General features: G+C 37.1%; 1 protein-coding gene across 2 annotated transcripts in view; it reads left to right on the forward strand.

The window, feature by feature from the left end:
• The window catches only part of LOC140385512 (zinc finger protein PLAG1-like), a 72,884-nt gene extending 51,613 nt beyond the window's left edge, over window positions 1-21,271 (forward strand). For both annotated transcript variants that reach the window (XM_072467741.1, XM_072467740.1), the window contains 4 exons: window positions 1,500-1,631; window positions 3,645-3,783; window positions 4,484-4,837; window positions 9,531-21,271. In XM_072467741.1, the coding sequence (XP_072323842.1) occupies window positions 4,596-4,837; window positions 9,531-10,794 (1,506 nt within the window). In that variant the 5' untranslated portion in view covers window positions 1,500-1,631; window positions 3,645-3,783; window positions 4,484-4,595 and the 3' untranslated portion in view covers window positions 10,795-21,271. The remainder of the gene's footprint in view (window positions 1-1,499; window positions 1,632-3,644; window positions 3,784-4,483; window positions 4,838-9,530) is intronic.
• Window positions 21,272-22,203: the final 932 nt, after the last annotated feature.

Here is a 22,203-nt window from a genome sequence, read left to right on the forward strand (position 1 = left end):
TGAAAAGGATATAGAGGCGCTGGAGGAGGTGCAGAGAAGATTTAAACGGATGATTCCAGAAATGCGTGTATACATATCAGGAGAGGATTGACAACCCGGTGTTTCTTATTCTTGAAAAAGAAAGCTGAGAGTATGACCAAATAGAGATCTTTAAAATTCTAAAATGTTTGGATAAAAGAATGTTTCCTGGCTCTGGGTCACTGTCCATGTGGAGTTTGCACATTCTCCCCGTGTTCACCCCCACAACCCAAAGATGTACAGGTTAGGTGGAATGGCCACGCTAAAATTGCACCCTAATTGGAAAAAATGAATTGGTAAAAAATAGAAAGAATGTTTCCTGTTGCAGGGAAGAGCATTAGAGGCCATCCACATGAGGTAATCATCAACAAATCCAATAGAACATTCAGAATAAACTTCCTTCACCCAAAGAGTAGTGGACTGTGGAACACACTACCATGGAGTTGTAGAACGGAACAGTATAGATGCAGCTAAGGGAAAGCTAGAAAAGCATTTGAGCGAGGGGAATAGATGGTTACGGGAGGTAAAACAGAAATGCTTGCATGGACTGATTAGGCTAACTGGCCTGTTTCTGTGCCATATATCCAATTTAGCCCTATGCCAGATTTTGCCAGCAACACTCACTTTACTAAAATGTAAATTCGACAGCAACTTCCAGTGACCACAAATGCACAATTAAAAACGTAAATCAGGAATTTCTTGTCCACGTTGGCCTCCTTCAAAAGCTGTGGAATAATGGTTTAGTTGCAGAGACTCAATTAATATACCCGTACCAGCCTCCCCGAACAGGCGCCGGAATGTGGCGACTAGGGGCTTTTCACAGTAACTTCATTGAAGCCTACTTGTGACAATAAGCGATTTTCATTTCATTTCAATATACCGAATGGCATAAAGTGCTGTACGTACCTGATGGATACCTTCTCAGCTCGTCTTGAAGGTTAGAACATGTCCATTCCACTCTAAATACGCTTTTACAACCAAACCACCTCTGATACTTAATATTAGCATATATATATTATTTATATTTACACACCAGGATTGTCTCCTCTCACTTATTATTTTGCTTTCTATACTTGATTAATATCTGAATCTGCATATTAATGATTCTTCAATCTGATTAGTCATGGCAATATGCAATTGCTTGTTTTGCTCACACAGCTTCCAGATGCTCTGTAGAAGGCAGTGCTTTCTTGATAGTTGGCTGACAAGAACTTCCAGTTCAAACACCCATTAAAAAAAGTCAGAGGACTATTAGAAAAGGTGTTCGCCATTGACCGCGAAATCCAACCCATTATTGCTCTCCTCCCTTCAAAGATCAACATATTTCCTGTGCCTTTGAGCAATGTCTTAGAAGATTTACTGACAGTTTAGGGTTAAACTCATTTTAAAATGTCATCTGTAGTGCTTGTTTGCTATTTTCTATTAACCTAGATTTTTAGATGTAAGACTTATCTAAAGACTTGGCGTTCACATCTTTTTAGATCATCAAAAATGGGACGCAGTACATTCTGGTCATTACCAGGAAGAATTAGCAGGATTGGTTGAAACTGCTGTACATGAAGCTGGATGCAGAGTTCATTATTTTTACAACAGAGCAGTGGAGTACAGAAAAGGTAACTATCCCCTTTTTTGTCAAGTCTATATGCTTCAGTTACTTTCATAATATGCAAGTTCAAAAATGCATAGGGTGGGAAGAGGGTCATTCTTTCCAAAATAACTTCAAGCTATGGGCAGCATGGTGGCCCAGTGGGCCTCACGGCACCAAGGTCCCAGGCTCGATCCTGGCTCTTGGTCACTGTCCGTGTGGTGTTTGCACATTCTCCCCGTGTTTGTATGGGTTTTGCCTCACAATCCAAAGATGTGCAGGGTCGGTGGATTGGCCACGCTAAATTGTCCCTTAATTGGAAAAAATTTTAAAGAAAATAACTTCAAGCTATAAGAGATGGAAGCTACTAGGGGGCTAAGTGGAGCAAGTTTTAGTGGGACAGCATTTGTGAACAGTGTTCATAATATCAGGTTTAAAGCAGTTATTAAAAAGGACAAGATAAAGGCGGAATGGTGGTGCAGTGGTTAGCACTGTTCGATCCCGGCCCCGGGTCACTGTCTGTGTGGAAAGTTTGCACATTCTCCCCATGTCAGCATGGGTCTCACCCCCACAGACCAAAGCTTTTTTTAAAAATAAATTTAGAGTACCCAATTCATTGATTCCAATTAAGGGGCAATTTAGCGTGGTCAATCCACCTACCTGCACATCTTTGGATTGTGGGGGCGAAACCCACGCAAACACAGGAAGAATGTGCAAACTCCACACAGACAGTGGCCCAGAGCCAGGATCAAACCTGGGACCTTGGTGCCATGAGGCAGCCATGCTAACCACTGCGCCGCCATGCTGCCCTCCCACAGCCCAAAGATGTGCAGGGTAGGTGGATTGGCCACGATAAATTCCACCATAATTGGAAAAAATATAATTGGGCACTTTAAGTTTATTTTTTTTTAAAGGACAAGGTTTTTTTTCTTAAAGGACAAGGTACATTCAAGTGTAAAAATACTTCACTCAGAGTGCTAATTTCAGTGAGCCAAAAAGGGATATGTCACAAGTGGATAAAGAGAGCAGAAATTGGAAAGCAAAAGAGCATTGTTGAACTATGGAGAGCCTTCGAAGTGGAGATAGTTTGGGCAAGAGTAAACACAAGCACAAAAGGATGGGGGGTGGAGGGTGGAGCATCCAAAGCTCTAGAGCTCCCTAGAGAAATAAATGTAAAAGAGCGTAAAATTAGTCAGAAAAAAAAAGCTCTTGATAATTATCAGGTTCGTAATATATTCGAGAAAGTACAGAGGAGATCTTAAAAAAGACCAAGAGGGCAAGCTGAAAAAAAGACTTTGTTCCCTTTTGTTCACACAAATGCTAACGGGTAGTTAAAGGTGGGTGGGCATGGTTAGGAGCCAAAATAAGATATTCTTGTGAAGATAATGGGCATGACTGAGGATGAGTATATTGCATTGGCAGAATCCTCTTCCCTAATGAAGACAATGTAGCATAAAGGAGGAAGCAGTAGCAACGTTGGATAGATTAAATGTAAAGAGGAAGTACTTAAGAGTTTGGCGATCCAAAAGTAGAAATGATACCTGCCCTGGATGGGATGCTTTTAGGTACTGGGGGAAATAAGAGTGGAAATTGTACCACAATCTTACAAACATCTTTGGATAGGGGGGTGATGCTGGAGGACTACTGACAGATTGCCAATGTTTTTCCCTAAACCCAGCAACTTCAGAACCAGAGGAAATATTTATTTTACACAGTGATCTAGAATGCACTACGGGAAAAGATGCAGGAAACTGATTCAGTAGTAATATTCAAAGGAGAATTGAATAAATATTGTTCCTGAGTAATGTGACACAGTGCTATTTTACTTTTCAAGTTCTTTCTTTTTCATCAAATTTATTTTTCAAAATTCTACAGTGCTCCACGTTGCCTTTTTTTTCCCATCTAATGTGCAAGAGCTAACCTGCAAAAACATTTCCTCCTCTGTACTATTATAACATTTTCCAAGCTTTGTTAATTTAATAGAAATAAGTTTCAACAATACTGATTTTGTGCACTTGTGACACCAACTTCTGATTTTTAGCCCTAGGTTCTAGATTCATGATTTGCAAAAACCTGGGAGAAAGTGTGACTGAACCAACAAAATGAACCCGATATGAGTTCTATTATGGAAAGTGGTATTTTCGTCAGGAGTAGAACCAAGAAGAAAATCGTTTGAGCAGGTATAAACCCCTCTCCCTGATCCTATAATTTAATTATATAAAAAGTCAAACTATTGGGTTTTTTGCTTTACATTAGTTCACATTTTTGCCGTCCACAAGTCCAGATAGTGAATGGTTATAGCACGTCGGCTAATTTACGCAAACTCTATTAATATCCTTAATGGAAAATCCTTGCAACTGATCTAAAATAAATTGAGTTGTTGAAATTTAAAATCATGGGGCCAATTCTCACTTGCAGTTAACTGAAACTTGTACTCCAAATCTTTTTTAAAATAGATTCCTGTTGCAGGGCATTAGAGGCCATCCACATAAGGTAATCATCAAGAAATCCAATGGAGAATTCAGAATAATTGCCCCTTAATTGGAAAAAATGAATTGGGCACTCAAAAAGATATTTTTATTCGGACCTTCGTTTCTGCAGACAAAAATACACAAGGGAAAAAGAGGACAGGAAGAAGATTATGTCTCCTTTCAAAGATTATAAATGCATTTTCTTCTGCTAATTTTGTTCATTTTACAATAAACTGCGAGCCATTAGAAAATAGTTGCAATTGTGGCATGGTTCTAAGAATTGGATTTGAGTAACTTAATATAGAGATACCATTGAGGCAGTAAGGACTGTTCTTCAGAACTCAGTTCAGTTGCACCATATCTTGTCTGAAATGATTTATGAAACTTTCTTAACTTGTATTGTTTATAGGTTCTAAATGCGTTGAACATATGAAACATCAGAAAGAAGAAACAGAAGTCAATTCACATCAGTACATCTGGACCAAACCCAAGTCCAGAGATAAGGCCTATTGTGGAGTGCGATGGCCACTGTCATCCCTGGTGATCTTTTTGAAGTAAAGGATACTCAGAAGGTTCTAGCAGGGAAACGTAAACAAAGTGAAACCAAATCGAGAAAATCCTTTCCTTGTCAATTGTGTGGAAAGATCTTCACAAGTGTTGAGAAATTGAAAGTGCATTCATATTCGCACACCGGCGAAAGACCCTACAAGTGTTCACACGAGGCCTGTACCAAAGCATTTGTGTCTAAGTATAAGTTACTGAGGTATGAAAACCCTATACAGAATAGGAAATATTTCCATTTTACAGCAACATTGGGTGTATTTGCCTCGAACATTTTCGTAATTAAGCATTGTAAATAAAATATAGCAATTCTAAATTTCAAATTTGGACGCATTCCAAGCTAAAGAACTGCCTGCAACTAATGCACATTAATTGGATTCAGAAAACATATTTTTGACAAAGTTAATCAAGGTGATGGTGACAAAATATTCAGACTGAAACTGGTGCATTGGTTGCACATATAGATTTAGGCTCACTTTGATACAGGAGACAATGGGACATTTGACTAAATGTTGCTGTTGGATTTTGAATTACTTTGAAGGTACTGCTATTTTTCTAATTGCTTTTTTTATTGTGTTTTAGATGTATAAAACATGTAGAGATTCTGCAAAAGACAACAAAACAACTGTTAACTGAATTAATTAATGAATATATATCAAGGGCATGAGTTTCCATTAGATTCACCCAAAATTAGCCATTTAATTTTTTTTATTTACCAATGCAAATAGAGTTTAAGATATTTTGTGCTACATCGCATTGAATTTGGCCCAGCCCACAAAAAACGATCAAGCGGTCTTTCTCCCCCATGGCCAATCAAGTTTAGGGTGCGGTGCTATTGTCACTGGACTAGTAATCCTGAGGCCCAGACTAATCCTCTGATTCAGATCCTACCAGCAATTGCTGGAATTTGAAGTCAATTAATAAAATCTAGCATTGAAAGCTAGCCTTAAATGGTGATCATGAAACTCTATTGTCACAAGAACCCATCTGGTTCACTAATGCCCTTTAAAGGGAAGTAAATCTCTAATCCTTACCTGGTCTGGCCTGCATGCGACTCTAAACCCACAGCAATGTGGTTGACTCTTACTCCCCTCTTAAATGGCCTAGCAAGTCATTCAGCTCAAGGGCAATTAGGGGATGAGCAATAAATACTGGTTTTGCCAGTGAAATAATAAATTATGATTGTGAGTTTCTTGCACCCGCTGCAGGCCTTCGAGATTCTAAAAAGATTTTTTTTAGGTGCAAGGACACTAATGGACACGGTTTAAAATCTTTTAAATATTCAAGTCATTTAAAATTGCATCATTACAGGTGGCTAAGTAGCTACACTGCATTTTTTGTGACAATTCCATTTTCAGCTAAACTGCGCCATCATCATTCATATAGCAAGGAATATTTTTTAAAGCAATTTTTTTAAGGACTTTTTTAAAGCACTCCTAGATTGCACCAGTTCATGGCAGATTTTACATTTTATATGCAAATTAGTTTAAACAGAAACCCAAAGTGAAAATCACTTCCTAAAACCAGGACAATTTCAGGTGCAATTTGCATCTTGATCACAAGATTATGCATCTTGATCACAAGATTATGCCCAAAGCAGAAATTCCATCCTAAGACCTTTATTGAATGATTTCAGCATTCGTATTTTTGTTTTACTAAACCAAAGATATTCGCTGTTTCCGTTCTTTTTCAAATCATGCATTCTCGAGAGTATCCAAAATGAATACTTTGGATTATTTGCATCTTATCTATCCTTTTAAATACTAAGGGATATGGGGCAAAAGCAGGATATGGAGTTAGGTCGCAGATCAGCGATGATCTCGCTGAATAGCAGAAGAGGCTCAAGGGATCAAATGGCCTACTCCTAAAAAGAGTTTTACAGCACAGCAAGAGGCCATTTGGTCCATTGTGTCACACCCTATAACTCTGCTTTAATTTGCAAGTAGTTGCATGTTCACACATACAAAAAACATGAAACTTAACATGAAGCCAGATGTTTTGACTCTGACAACACAGTTTCAACACCAACCCACGTATCAATTCTAATTGTGCAAGTGTAAAGGACTTTCAGTAGTTGCATTTCAGAATTTGTGGTTCCAATCTAGTATCTTACACAAGTTTTTAAAACAAAAATAGTATTCCTTAGCCATGTTTTAAATATTCGGTTTACTGTAAAAATAAACATCAGTATTTCTTGTGGTTTAGAACCGTTGGTCATGTTTGACATCAAATTAGAAAAGTGTTTGATGTATTTGTGGAGAAAAGTGATTTCTTTTTAGCGTTAAGCTTATTTTATTATATTCAAAATGGCTTCAAATTAAGATATGCCAATTTGATAATTTTTTTTACTGTAACTATTTGAAAAGTATGCATTTAATATTTACAATCTTTAAATCTATACTTATATTAGGAATATATTTAATTACATTGTTAACAATATGGATTCTTAATATTTCTCTTCTATTTTAACATGGGGTGAAAACGCAAAAGAATTATTGCTGGTGAGGAATCTAAGTATAAATACATAAACATTCATATGGTAATATTCATATGGTAATATTCACAAAATAAAAAAGGTTTGTTCCATTTGTCCATTTTCGCTAAACTATTCAAAATTTCCTCCAATGTTTTGTATAATTTTCAATGGCTTTTTCAATATCCAAGGAAAACATGATCGTAAAAGGGAAAAGCCTTTACAAGGTTTGTTATGTTACATGTTATTTGAAAATGATCTGCCCTGCCTGAATCCCAGCAATGAAATACAAAGGGGTATTTTCAAACATTCCCCTAATGCCAACTATACTTTGAAGAATCAATATTTCTGTACGTTATTCCAAACTTTGCAAATATTTTTCCTGAGCATTGAAGCCAAAGTTTGCAGTAATAGCTTAATGCATTATCATAGTTACCAAACATAAAATGCTGAGAAAACCAAGTTCCTTGACCATTTATTCATTGCCAAGGTGTCTAAAAATGCAAGGTTTAAGTATTTGAAACATAATTTTGAAAGCAAAATTCTAATTATTAAATATTATACAAATTTTGACCCTTTATTTTCTTCCTTCATGGTGCAGATAGTTCAATTTTTGGTGTTTTAATTTTGTGACAGTCTTCGTCTCCAACAAAACGTGTAGCCCATTCAAAAAGGAATTCTTCTTCAACTGTTAATTGCTTTTTCTTTTTATTAATTCAATGCCCGTCTTTCCCTGAGGGTGTTACTTTAAATGCAAATCACAAAATTTTGTAAATGTTTCAGCAATTTCCTTTCAATAATGTAGGGGAATCTTTTGGATGTCATTTTAGGGTATGTCTACATTTATAAATTTAAAGTTATTTCTCTTGCACTCATTTTAACTGGTCCATCTTAAATTTGATTTGATTGGATTGACAATCAAATTGGATTGTCAACAATTTTGGTTATCCAATTTCAACACAAATTTTATTAAAGAAGAGAACTAACTTTTTAAAAAAATAATCTTTTCCCATGGAAAAACCTCAGGGCTATTTTAATCATTTGAATATTATAATCCACGCAGCCTATGTGTGCTAATACATATGATTAAATGTTTATAAATGATCTTATTTGCCAAAACCTTGTTATTTTCTGCAATATTTTGCTGTTGAAACTATAGAACAGAGTTATTTTAAGAAATGGCCAGTTTAGTTAATACATTCTATTAATAGTCATTTTGTAGCACAAAACTGGAAGCTTTGCTACAAGAGACATGTCGAATGTTTTTCATCTTGTGTTCATCGGGACACTTCAAGAATACCAATAAGGGGAAACCAACAATTTATACTCTACAGGAAAAAAGTGCTGAATGGTTGGCAAGTAGACTCTGATTAGTAGAGGCGTTGCCATGGATAATGCACCAGGTGACCTACAGTTAACGGCAATTTAAATTTAAATTAGGCAGCTTGATAATGATTGGTCAAGGCATTGCACCGAGGAATGGGTTAGTAAATATCTATTACATATTTTGTTTAGTTGAAACAGGCGCATTGTGTGTACCATGTTTTTTTCTGTCTGCAAAGAACAGGACCCCGTGTGTTAATGTGTGTAGCTTCCAGCACATACACTGAAAGCCCAACTGACAACCTTAAATTGGTTGTCAGCGTAATTCTTAGCACGCTGAACTTACTAAATCGGCAACCCGTGTAGTTTGAGTTCAGTTTTAATGACACCATGTATTCCTAAATAGATGGTGTTGCCATTCCCTCTTGGTCCAGTTCTCACAAACATCTTTGTTGGGTTCCAGAAGAAATATGTCCTGGATGTAATAACACCTAACTCCCTGCCCCTTGCATATTTCCAATTAGGTATGATTCTGTGATTGGACAACATTTGCTAAATAACCCTATGTGCTAAATATTATGCTAAAAACACATTAATACATGTAGCACTGGAAGCTACATATATTAATACATAAGGCCTTGTTCTTTGCACAGAAAGAACATGTACACACTATATGTTTCAGCTAAACAAGTGACAGCCATTTGCTAACTCATTCTTTAGGGCAATTCCTTGGCCAATCAGGGTCAAACTGCCTTTTTAAAATTTCAAACAATGCTTGGCAGCTAACTGTCAGTCAGTCACCTGTGTATTATCCATGGCAATGCCTCTACTAATTAGTCAACTTGCCAAACAATTGTTATTTTTAAGTACAGAATGAAAAGCTTCAGCATGTCTTTTAAATTAATTGTATGAATATACATAAGGTTACAAAATTATAGGCATGAGACAGATCTTCTATTGAAAAATGAATGCAATTATTTTTGGGGGTATACTGTAATGTGTATTGCCAACCTGCAAACATGGAAGGCCAGGACATTTTACTTTATGTAGATGTTTGGATGAGTTTTCCAGTATCAGTAACAACTTGTATCTATTCAAGGCATATGGCCACCCATTCACCTCAGAAGACCCACAAGTGTACTTACTGTGAGAAAATGTTCCATCGTAAGGATCATCTCAAGAATCACCTACAGACTCATGATCCAAACAAGGAAGCCTTCAAGTGTGAGGAATGTGGGAAAAACTACAATACAAAGCTTGGTTACAAACGTCATCTGGCTCTGCATGCTGCAACTAGTGGTGACCTAACCTGTAAAGTGTGCTTACAAACATTTGAAAGCACAGGGGTGTTACTGGAGCACCTGAAAACACATGCGGGCAAGTCATCAAGTGGTACAAAGGAAAAAAAACACCAGTGTGATCACTGTGACCGTTGTTTCTATACTCGTAAAGATGTTAGGAGACATATGGTAGTACACACTGGAAGAAAAGACTTCCTTTGTCAGTACTGTGCCCAGAGGTTTGGTCGGAAGGATCATTTGACACGCCACATGAAAAAAAGTCATTCGCATGAGCTGCTAAAGGTGAAAACTGAACCACCAGACTTTATGGATCTATTTAGCTCTAATCCATCATTATCATTAAAAGATGAGCTAACTCCAGTGATGTCAGTGGTTTCCAGTGAACTGACAACTCTGCCATTTACAAATACTTTACAAATGAATATCTACAGTGCCCATATTCAGACCATGCAAACATTAGGGTCAACAAACCAAATGGTCTCTACACCATTACCTTTAGGAATGGGTTGCCCACTAGAAATTGAATCTTCAATTCGCTCTCCTCAAGAACTCTCCTCAAAATATTTTCTTGGTTCTACCTCATATGCCATTGCAATGCCTGAAAAAGGACAACCATTAAAGAGTGAGATAGACAGTTACTTAATGGATTTACAAAGTGATTTGTTTTCATTTGCCCATGACACTCAATCACCCTCATCAAAATTAGGCTTGGAGTTGCAGGCAGGATCTCTGGGTGATGGATCTGGGGATATATTGCTTTCAAAAAGTCCAACGGTCCTCAGTGAACCTCTGAATACACCATCCTTGGACTTTTCTCAGTTGTTAAGTTTCTTGCCACTTAATAGCCCCCCATACAATCAGCCAGTTTCTTTTGGCAATCCTGGAATGTGTTATGCACAGGAAGAACCTCACACATCTTTAATTCCTCTCCCACCACCGTGCCAGGAATCACATGAAACTGGCAACAGTATTGCTCTCAATGCTCTGCATCCCTTATCTACAGTCTTCACAACTAGCTTAAGCACAACAACCCTACCACGTTTTCACCAGGCTTTTCAATAGAAAGCAAGAATTTATTTCTTATCTAGTTCCGTTTACAAATATTCTCTTGTGATGCCAGGTACCCAGATGGGACATTAAGGAATTGGACGGTAGAATCCTTAATGGCTTCTAATGTCTTTGCAACTTTGTGAATAGTCACCGGAGGCAAGCAAAAGCAGGCCAAGACTGTTTTTGTTCATACTGGGAACATCCGATTTAGCAGCTAATGTAATCCAAATTTATTATACATTAGTAAGCAGATTTGAGTCTAAGCCATCATTAATAGATTCAAATGGAGGAGGTTTACGGTAGTTTCCATAGCACCTCATCCAACTCCAAGACCATAATGGTTTTTAGTTCTAATTTTGAGGTTGTGCTGGCATTAAAAAGCAATTTTGCAAATTTAGTTATCAGTGACTGCAACATTTACTGTGCAAATTTCATTTTTTGACAGGTTTTTTTTTTACGAATACTACCATTTTTAAAATAATTTTATTGCAGCCCTATTCAATAATTTTTGCAAAGTTTTTTTTTTAAAAGGGATCTTTCTAGGGTAGTGGTTCATTTTTGTGTTTAAATAGTTTGGACATTAAGTACTTTTAAACTTGGGGCTCATCTGTGCACTGAGGGCCCACTAAGATTTTTAAAATTCCATTGCTGCAAAAGAATTACTCAGAATAGGTTAATAAACAGGTTATTTTCAAACTAAAACATCTTGATTAAAATTTGTAAAGCTTATAAAATGTCATCAAATTCAATACAGCACCTTTTTAAAATCTGATCTTTTTAAAAATTAATTTACCATGGTGTGGCACTACAAATTCTACATGAATCCTGTTTTCCAGTTTAAAATAATTTTGTTTTCTTTTAAATTCTTGAATAAGCAGCATTAATGAAGATTATGAATTTATATAATAGGTACTCAACTAATCTTTTCAATACTTCGGAAATTTGACAAAACTGTGAATGTATATTTAGTTTCTATGATGGCATAAATTCACCTCCATTTGATTATTGGTTTAGCCAACAAACTTGGACAATATCCTCAACAGAAATTATAATTAGAATGCATTGGAAGAGCTAATTCTGAAAATAATGCACAATCTTGAGAGGCAGAGAATCAATGGTAAATAATTTATGGCAATAAATGAAGTTTTTGAATCATTATACGCTTAAATATTAAATTATGCAAATTCTCCTTAATTGATTGAATTTAAATAGCAATATATTTAGCTAAATAGTTTAGGCTATTTAGTGCATTTTAGGTTTTTTTCACTACTAGCTGCTTTGAAAATCAATCAGCTCATTCTAAGAGAACCATTTCCTCTATTAGTCTTACAGAATTGGTCTGCTCCAAATTTGATATTATGACAGCTATTTTGATTTATTTATTTCTGAGCTTGATTGTCTGCCTCATGTTACTTATGTTCACTTTCGTGCCTGGTCTATTATTATAATGCGCTTTCATTCATTGTTTCATTGATGAACTGCAGACTGTATGAAATTGCTATCATTTTCTAGGCTAACCTCAAAAGTTTTTTTTTTTTTAAACTCTAAATATTTATTTTAAACTGATAAAGTAATTGTACTTGCTGGTTTCCTTTCGTAGTTTGAAAAAAATGTACCTCCCAAAATATATCAGTATTTTAAAATTCAGATGGGCATGTTAGTTTCTTAATTTGAATTTTTCATAGAATTTGGGCCATCACAGAGGCACAGTTGTTTGCACTGCTGCCTCACAGCAACAGATACACAGTTCACTTCTGGCCTTGGGTGACTAGACCATCTCCCAGTGTCTGCCTGGGTTTCCTCCCACAGTCCAAAGAGGGCCATGCTTAGTGTCCAGGGATGGTTAGGTTAAGGGATTACTTGGATAGGGTGGGGAAGTGGATTTGGATGGAGTGCTCTTTCAGAGGGTCGGGGCAGACTTGATGGGCCAAATTGTAGGGATTCTATGAATTTCATTCTTTTCAGTGAGTAAACTCAGGAGATAATGAATGTTGTTTGTTATCTTCTACTATCACAGCAAACAAGTGGTATACAAAAGCAAATATGCATTTGCTTGAAATCTGAAATAAAACCAAAATACTTAAACTCAGTAGGTCTGGCAGCATCTGTGCAGTGAGCAACTGAGTTAATCGGCTGAATTTTCACTCCCGATACGGGTAGCTGGAGTCAGAATTCTCAGAATACTGTGAATGGTACAGTTTCTGCCCCAGGATAGGGGTGGGGATGTTGCATATGCTGGATACAGTCAGGCCTGTTGATCCCGAAGGAGATCAGAATTGGGCAGACTGGTTGCCAACAGCCGGGAAGGACTGTTTAAAAAGACTATGTCCCAGCTGTGTTGTTAAACATTAGGCCCTCTTCCCCCCAACTCACTCCCCAGACCCTCATTTACAGGCACTCATACATTCCATGCCCCCACCCATCATTTTTTGTATTTAACACATGCCAACATCATATCCATCATGGGTAAACCACGATGAGATTAAATAAAATAAAGATCTCAATAATTATTACAGTTTTCTCCAATTTAAAAACATTCAAAACTTCTCTCAAGTACTTAATCCCTTAGCAAAACAATAGACCTATATTCACAGACAGCTCTTTGACAACCTGAGCTGTCTATCAAACTGAACTTGCATTCTTCCCCACCCCCTCTAACTTTGCTCAGATAATTGTAGGTTGTGGAAAGCAACCAACTGTTGATAACGATAAATAGCTTTTGGGGTAAGGTCAACAAACAGCTATTTTTTAAAATGTTCAATTAGTTACAACTCTCAATGACAGGCACAGGCTTTCAAAACAATTTTTAAACAGCTGGAGATTTAAACAGCTTGTGGATTGTCAGTTTTACATACCTTAACTACCCGAGCATATAAGTCTACTCCGTAAATTTGTGACTCCCATACTGCAGGTTATGGCCCTTGCTACAGCGATAATGTCTGTTTGAACTCCGAATCGAATTTAAATTGCCCGGTGAAGTTTGAATTTCCTCTCAAGCCAGACCCAACCCCTTTACCCCATGCAGACGCCGCACAGACAGTGACCTGCACGGGAATCTAAACTGGGACCCTGGCGCTGTGGTTAGCACTGTTGCTTCACAGCGCCAGGGTCCCAGGCTCGATTCCCACTTGGATCACTGTCTGTGCAGAGTCTGCACAGTCTCCCCATGTCTGCATGGGTTTCCTCCCACAAGTCCCGAAAAACGTGTTAGGTGAATTGGACATTCTGAATTCTCCTTCGGTGTACCCGAACAGACACCATAGTGTGGCGATTAGGGGATTTTCACAGTAACTTCATTGCAGTAGTAATGTAAGCCTACTTATGACACTAATAAAAATTATCATTGGTTAAAATAGGATCTTCTGGATCGGAGTCCCATTCACCATTTTAATAAAGGTTGGCAGAGATTTCACAATTCCCCAAAAAGTTAATGTGTTCTGAGAAAGGGTAATCTCTCTTGCAGATGCTACTAGCTGTGTATTTCCAGAATATTCCGTTTTTAATATAAATTAATATTGGAATTGTTTTAAATAATGATTTAACATATTATTTCAGTGGCAGCCATTGATCTAACTAATCATGATTCAGCCAACCCATTCCCTGCAAGCCAGTTAAGAAATTAGCTTTCAATTTAGGAAGCAATATTCTCATAAATTACTTTCTTTTTTAAATTTACTTCAAACATTTTTCCCAATTTAGGGGCAATTTAGCGTTGCCAATGCACCTGCCCTGCACATCTTTGGGTTGTGGGGGTGAGACTCATGCAGACACCGGGAGAATGTGATCCACACAGACAGTGACCTGGGGCCGGGATCAAACCTCAGTCTTCGGTGCCGTGAGGCAGCAGTGCTAACCACTGTGCTGCCCTCTTATAGTAAATTATTTAGCAAGATGTGTTACAATCAAAATTGTCTGTTAGCAACCTTGTAATGGGCTACAAGTAGCTTTTCATAAAAATTCAAACAGGCTAAAATAATTGAAGAAAAAGCAAAAAATTAATATTGGAAGCCAAGCAAAAACAACGATACTGGAAACAATGAGCCTGGTTTTAATTTTGTAAGTGAATAGAGTTAATTTCACCTACTGTATGTGGCATTTTGGAGAAAATGCACAAAATTAATAATTCAGGCATAACCGTTCAGAAGCGTTGCTTGAGAACCGAAATGAAAATTGCTTATTCTCACAAGTAGGCTTCAAATGAAGTTACTGTGAAAAGCCCCAAGTCGCCACATTCCGGCGCCTGTTTCGGGTTAACATGTTAACATGTCTGATATTTCCACAAATATTCATTGACCCGATGTGTTCATCAATTAAGTCGTGCTTTTGGGCTAATAGGCTTCTTGAAGACCTTGGCTTGGTGGAAGAAAAAGAATGTAGGGAAGCCATAGGAACTATCTAACTGATTAACATATTATTTTATCTGTATTTTTCATGATAACTGCTAACAGAAGATTAATGCAATACTGTTCTACTTCAGTTATGTAGTTTTGGTTCTTTTGTGCACAAAATTCTGATTTTCCTACCCAGTAAATGTGTTTCACAGTTTAGCAGCACTTAGTTGTCCCAATTGATCCTAACTATTCATCAAATAGAAAAAACGACTTTACCTTGCTGAATGAAAATGTTAGGTGGATAATTTTTCTACATTCTGTAGATCACACTTGAGACTATTGCATATATTAACCAGTCCCCTGAATATATAAACCCTTACTTGTTCATATTGGATTAAAGTTGTCCAATCATGATTTTACCAAAAAGGTGCTGAATACGAAATGAGAAACATCATTCCACCGAAGCTTGCTCTTTCTTTTCAGCCAGTGATTAGAAAGTCCAGTCAAATAAAAAGCAAAATATTGTGGACACTGGAGACCTGAAAAACAAAGTCCTGCGAAAACCCAGCAGGTCTGGCACCATCTGTGGATAGCGAAAGAAACGGTTAACTTTTCAAGTCCAATATGATTCTTTTGTACCAAAGAAGTGTCATATTGGACTCATTGGCACCGTATCCCTTTTCAGAGTTGTAGCCAGACCTGTTGAATCTTTGCAGCACTGTTTTACTTGGGAAGTAAAGACTTCTAATTGGGATGTTAATTTTTTTTTGTATTTTAGTATTTGCATCTTCCTCCATGTGAATGACCCGAGTAAGAACAATGTTGCAAGAAAGTAGTAATAGTTTAACATTCTGGAACCTAGATTTTTAACTCATTTTAATAACTTTGAGAAGAGAAAGGCGAACAGCAAAACTTTATTCAGTCTGAGATTTTTCCACATCCAAGAGAGCTTCTTTTACAGTCAGTTCTTCAAACAGAACAAAACTTCTTGAATAGGCAAACCAGGAATCCTACGAGAACACTTAACAGTGCAACTTGCTATACTTATTGGCTCAAGTCCCTCATTTGTGCTGAGTCACAGTCTCAGCTGGAGTGATTAAGAACCAACCTGACTGTTTGTTCTGAACATTATTGGGTGAGGGAGAAGTAATAATTAACAAAGGTGTCAATTTCTGAGGATCCAGTCAGTGATATTTTCTAGAAAATGCATGCATGGGCAAACCTCCACCAGCTCCACCCTCCAGCCAACACCACTGACAGTCAAATAAATTAAATTAATGTATGAAGAATAGATACTTCCGTGAGTTGGAGGAAGATTTTTGGTATCTGTGGAACAAAAGTTATTAATAAGTCACTACCAGCGAGAGGTGGATTAAGTGGGAAAGAAATGAAATGAAATGAAAATCGCTTATTGTCACAAGTAGGCTTCAAATGAAGTTACTGTGAAAAGCCCCTAGTTGCCACATTCCGGCGCCTCTTCGGGGAGGCTGGTACAGGAATTGAACCGTGCTGCTGGCCTGCCTTGGTCTTCTTTCAAAGCCAGCGATTTAGCCCTGTGCTAAACAGCCCCTAGTTTATTTGAGGGGAAATATATTTTTTTAATTAAAAAGATATATATATACTGTAATTCATTTAGGCAAATTATTCCCCTGATCTTCATCGAAATGCATCCTTGATCCCACATCCTCAGTACCTATTAATGATCTATATGATGCAACAATGAGTAACTGAGAATCAACTTTTTCTAACTCTATATATAATGCAATGAAAATCATGTCTTTGTTACGTTTAACAAAAATAAAATGGCCATGATTATAAAAGTTAGATTAAAATTAGTAAACATTGGAAATTAATCCCCATAGCTATCAATGAGAGCTACCTTGTTAGTTATCCTGTATAAATGTTAGAAAAATTAGGAATGAAAAGGCCATTTGGCCCATCAAGAATTATTACTCTTACTCACTCAAGGTAACCACTATATTTTGAGCAACCATAATACTTTTAGTTGTTATTTAGCTTGGTGGATTATGGAGATTTCTTTTACCATAGTTGTCATACACTTGAAGAATAGTGGTGATGTGCTTTCTAGGAGATAAAAATAAAACAATTCTAATGGTGTGTATCTTTTTTTAAATAAATTTACCCATTTCCCCCCCCCCCCAATTAAGGGGCAATTTAGCATGACCAATCCACCTATCCTGCGCAACTTTTTGGGTTGTGGGGATGAGACCCATGCAGACACTGGGACAATGTCTGTGTGGAGTTTGCACAATGACCCGGGGCCGGGATCGAACCCAGGTCCTCAGCACCATGAGGCAGCAGTGCTAACCAATGCACCACCATGCCGCCCATGTACGCTTAAAAGTATTCTGAATCAGGATACTTTTTAAGCAAGTAAGTTTTTAGTTATCCATATAGGCAACTGCAAATTCATTGACTACCCAATTATAAATTCGTATTTAATCAGATTAGGAACCCATTGGAATACTGATTATCACACAACTCCTTTTAGCAGTAAATGAACAAACCGGAGGCTTGTCGGTCACAGTAATAAATAATGCAGGCACAATAGTTACGCATTCAATCAAATAATACGGCAGTTATTCTTTTCATGTCAATGTGTCTCTTTTGTACATGATCAACTACTTTTTAAAATGCAGTAACCATTACACTTTAGCAAACTTCCATATAGTTTTTGTTTGCACTAACCTCACAAACTGAACTTGTTGGATGTATAATTCTTTCAGTTTATAATAGTTAATATTTTTAGACTTGGAAATCATATCATTGGGAGATATAGCTTTGTACTGGTCCTGTTTAAAAATTTCAAACCACAAAATAAATGTATTAGCATTGAAGATAGGTGGAAATCTGGACCACACCCAAAAATAACTTTAAACTATAACTCTGGTCAATTACTATCTGGATTTGAAAGAGTGCAGGATTTATAGAATCTGCCAGGATGGACGCAAGTGGGGCTGAAAATTAGCCCTGCCAACCGGCATGTTGAATCTCAGACTCTATCCTACATCCTACATCCAAGCCATTTCTATGCAGTCACGATTGGAGAATTTCCCAGTTAGCTGCTAGTTTCCTGAAGCAACAGAAGCCAATTTAGGTGCCTGAAGGTGGACACCTGGGGGGGCAGGGGAGAAGAGTACTTGAGGCAGGCCCAAATGATCCTCCCTGCCCTGCCTTCCAGGGTGCAAGAGAAGTGGGATTCTCTCCTCTCAGTGGTGGCCTTGTTGCTGAATCTTTTCAATTGAAGATATAATTAACTTGGAGTGATGGTCTCTCCATGTTGAGATGTCAGCTTTTTACTTATTTTTCATTATTACCTGCTGCTGCTCTCAAGCCCTACGGCCTCTGTTGGACCTTCCTCCAGCTTGAACAGCCTGCTCATCACCCTTAATTGGGCAGAGTACCCATCTCTGCTTTTTCAAATGTGCACCTGTGAATATCCCAGTGAGTTAATGTTTCCCTCCAGGTGGTTGCAGAACCTGTAAACAGTCACGGCTCTGGTTTCCTGGCCCAGGAGAGAAAATTCATCGCTTAGTATTTAGTCGTTCAGTCGTTCACATAATTGAGTTTACTGTTTTGAGTTGGTGAAAGTTTAGCACTTTTTGAAGCATACATTATAGAACTGTGACTAAGCAATACTTCAGATGTGGCTGTATGTTGGAAATTTACTCAACACAATAGGATTGGTGCTTGTGTACTTATGTACAGACAGTAAATAAATACCAATGCTGCTCGATAGATGTCTTCTGCTCCCCTCAATCCATCTTGTGGGTAGATGATTTAAGTGGAAGTAGAACATTTTCTATTGTCTTTTTATATGAAGTCCATTAGCTACAGGATAATGTGCATGGACATTTTTTAAAAATAAAGTAAATATCCTTTTAAAGAAATACACACAATGTAAAACAGATGGAATAATTACAGGATTTTATAGATCTCAATTGAAAGCATTGGGGAAATATTGGGACAAGTGCATCCTGAAAATGTAAATATGCATTGTACAAGATCTTTCAACCATTAGTTTTCTGTAAATTGTTTGAGAATAATGCAGAGCCAAATTGAATATGTTCTTCCAAAAGCTGACTTACTGCCAGCAAAACCAAGTAGGTAAACTATCCCTTATATTTGAAACTGCAGTTTGTCTATGACGAGGTAGACTGAGCAAGTGAAATAGATTGCAGCACAGCTAAAAGGGGAATCGCATGAAGATAACCCATGGGGTAAAATTACAAACGCCCATTAATGTTTTGCACACAATCTGTATGTGGAACTACAAAATTCTATAGTATGTTAGCTTCCTGTTACAGCAGAAATGTCTCTATTTAAATACACCTAGATTTGAGGTTTTCTTTGGTTTAGACCAGAGAAAACATTCGTTTTAAGAATGTCTTTGGATTTAAAATAACTAGAACAATGAATTAAGCGGTCTGGAGGATTAAACACCTAATTGGAGGGGGGGGGGGAATCAAAGGATGACAACTAACTAAAACTAACCTGGGTTAAATGAAAAGTAATTCCATTGAGAATAAAATAACGTCCCCTTAAATAAAATGGATGGATATAGTTTTGAATTCCTACATTCAAATTGCCTTCAACTTCCAATTCAACTAGTTAGTGAACTTTAAACAGTTATCCTTTCAAACATGATTTTATATATATTATATTTTTAATATGTCAACTAAAGCACAAGCAAGTGCATGCTGCTTGAAACATGGAATTTTTGAAAAATGTTAGATGTATTTTTTCAGATTTGTACAAAGGTTTGGTTTTTTATTGATGCATATCTTGAGTAACAGGTTTAGACTATTGTTGAAGCACACCATTTACATGTGCAAAATAACCCTTTTTTAGCACTTTCATATACCTTATAACCCTTTAAGAGCATCTCTTGAAGGTCATACATTCAACCATCATAAGCTTGTTTCAAGTGCCATTAGATTTCATATTCTATTATTAGAGCATTAAAATTCTTGTATATAAAATTTTACATTTTCTATTTAACTTTTAGCAAGTACAAATGCCAGTGTTTCTTTTTTGAAAAATGTCTTATTTGCTTTACTTGCACAGAGTTGCTGTGTCTCACACATAGGGAATTTTTTAAAAATAAAGACAATATTATAATAAACCAGTTTGATATAGTTCCTTGATGCTGCCGTCCCATCAGCTCCCTCTAAATAAATATATTTGTACAGATGAGAAAGTGAACATTTAAGTGAAATCATATTGTTACAACTCAAGTGAAGCAAATTCGATGGGGAACACTCCTGCAACTATTTTTGAAGTGTATACTTTGCTGCTAATTCACATTTGTTTAGAGGAAACTAGTTCTCATGGTGCTATGAACTTTCCTTGATTAATTACTATGATTGTATAATGTAGTTATCAGTGTACAGAAAATCAGCAATTGCTTGAATACTGCAACAACACTCCTAAATGCTGTGGCCTTTGTACAAGGCCACAGCACATTATTTTGCAGTTATTTTTTTAAAAACTGTTGGAAGGTTTTAACATCTGATCAAAATCAATCAGGAGGTAGTATTCCTTGTATCTCTGTATAGTGGACGTTTGCTGGAACTGCATGAACTCTATCTAGTGCATTTAAAGTGAAGTATTGTTACGCATTCTGTGCATTCTCCCCAAAGTATTATTTTGTCTATTTCTTTGTGTCCACATTGTGCTTCCCCATGAAGAACTGAAAAATACCAACAATTGTTCCCCCTTTGTATGATTGTCATTTTGCTTAAACCTTGAACTATGTTAAAAAGATGTAAACATAATTAGATATATAATGTGACTGTTTTAAAGCATATTATTTTAGTTTAAACCAAAACTGATGGAATACTAACTGCATTCCAAATTGGGCTTTTATACTTCTTTGCATCCTGTTCACAATGGGAAACATATTGCTTACAATGTATATACTTATCAATGTATTTGCATACTACTGGTATCTGTAAAATATCGGCATAAAAGATGTGCAAGATTATGTTCACAACCTAAAGCTGCAGTAAAGCATTTAGAATTTAATCTCTACATCCAAAGAAATGCTTCAAAAGCAAACTGATTATTTATTGTGCCAGATAATCTGCAATTTTATAAGCAATATGCTATAATAAAACCGTTCAGCTGCAGTTCCATTTGGTCTAAAATGAATTAGTATCCACAAACATTGATTTAAGATTGGATAATTATGCAATGGGATGACTCAAGAGTACAACTAATTCAGTTCTTGAAAACCTGTTGTATCCATTTTTCAATTTACAGGATTTAAAGGGTCTTTTTTTTAAGTAGGGTGATGAAAGAGGGCTGTGGGAGCCTGGTTGCAGGTTTATTATTATTATTATGTTCCTGAACAAGTTGAAGATCGGTACTTAAAACCTATCGGAGTGACCCAGCCAGATTCAATTTGGCCTAAATCTTCCGTCCTCCGCATCAGCAGAGTACATCAGGACCCTGCAGAAGTCCTGAAGCAAGACATATGCTGAAATTGCTCAGGAAGTTTAATCTTCTGACGGGCTGATTCCCTGCAGTCTGGGAACCTCTGCAAATGTCTCTGACCTTCTGGGCAGAAAGTTGGATCAGATACATGGGATGACCTGGATACTTACCCAAGTTACACTTTAAAGGCTGGTCTAACAGCTGCGTAACTCAATTGAGCCATCTCGTTTCCTCTTTCTCTTCCCCCCCCCCCCCCCCCCCCCCAACCATCTATGGACCCACATCAGCCATTCACTCACACTCCTACACATTCATTAACACACTTGAGACCTTTGAAAATGTAGCTGAATATGGCAATTACTACTGTGAAAAGAGTACCTGTCCTTTCCTTCCCCCAACTTTCCTAAGATCACTGGTCTTGCCCTGGAGCACCTGTGCTTCCCATTTATGCTTCAGCAAGGTTCAGAAGATCCTGGAAGAAATGGATAGTATCATCGAGTCATAGAAACCATTAACTGGATGATTTCAGCTAATACGTGGGAGACAGGAGCAGGAATTTGAAGATAGCCTGACACCCATAGGAATGGTCCACGGCAATCAATGGGAGGATGGCTTCTTGGGCAATTACATT

Source organism: Scyliorhinus torazame, chromosome 11, assembly GCF_047496885.1.
Source record: "Scyliorhinus torazame isolate Kashiwa2021f chromosome 11, sScyTor2.1, whole genome shotgun sequence".
NCBI lineage: Eukaryota > Metazoa > Chordata > Chondrichthyes > Carcharhiniformes > Scyliorhinidae > Scyliorhinus > Scyliorhinus torazame.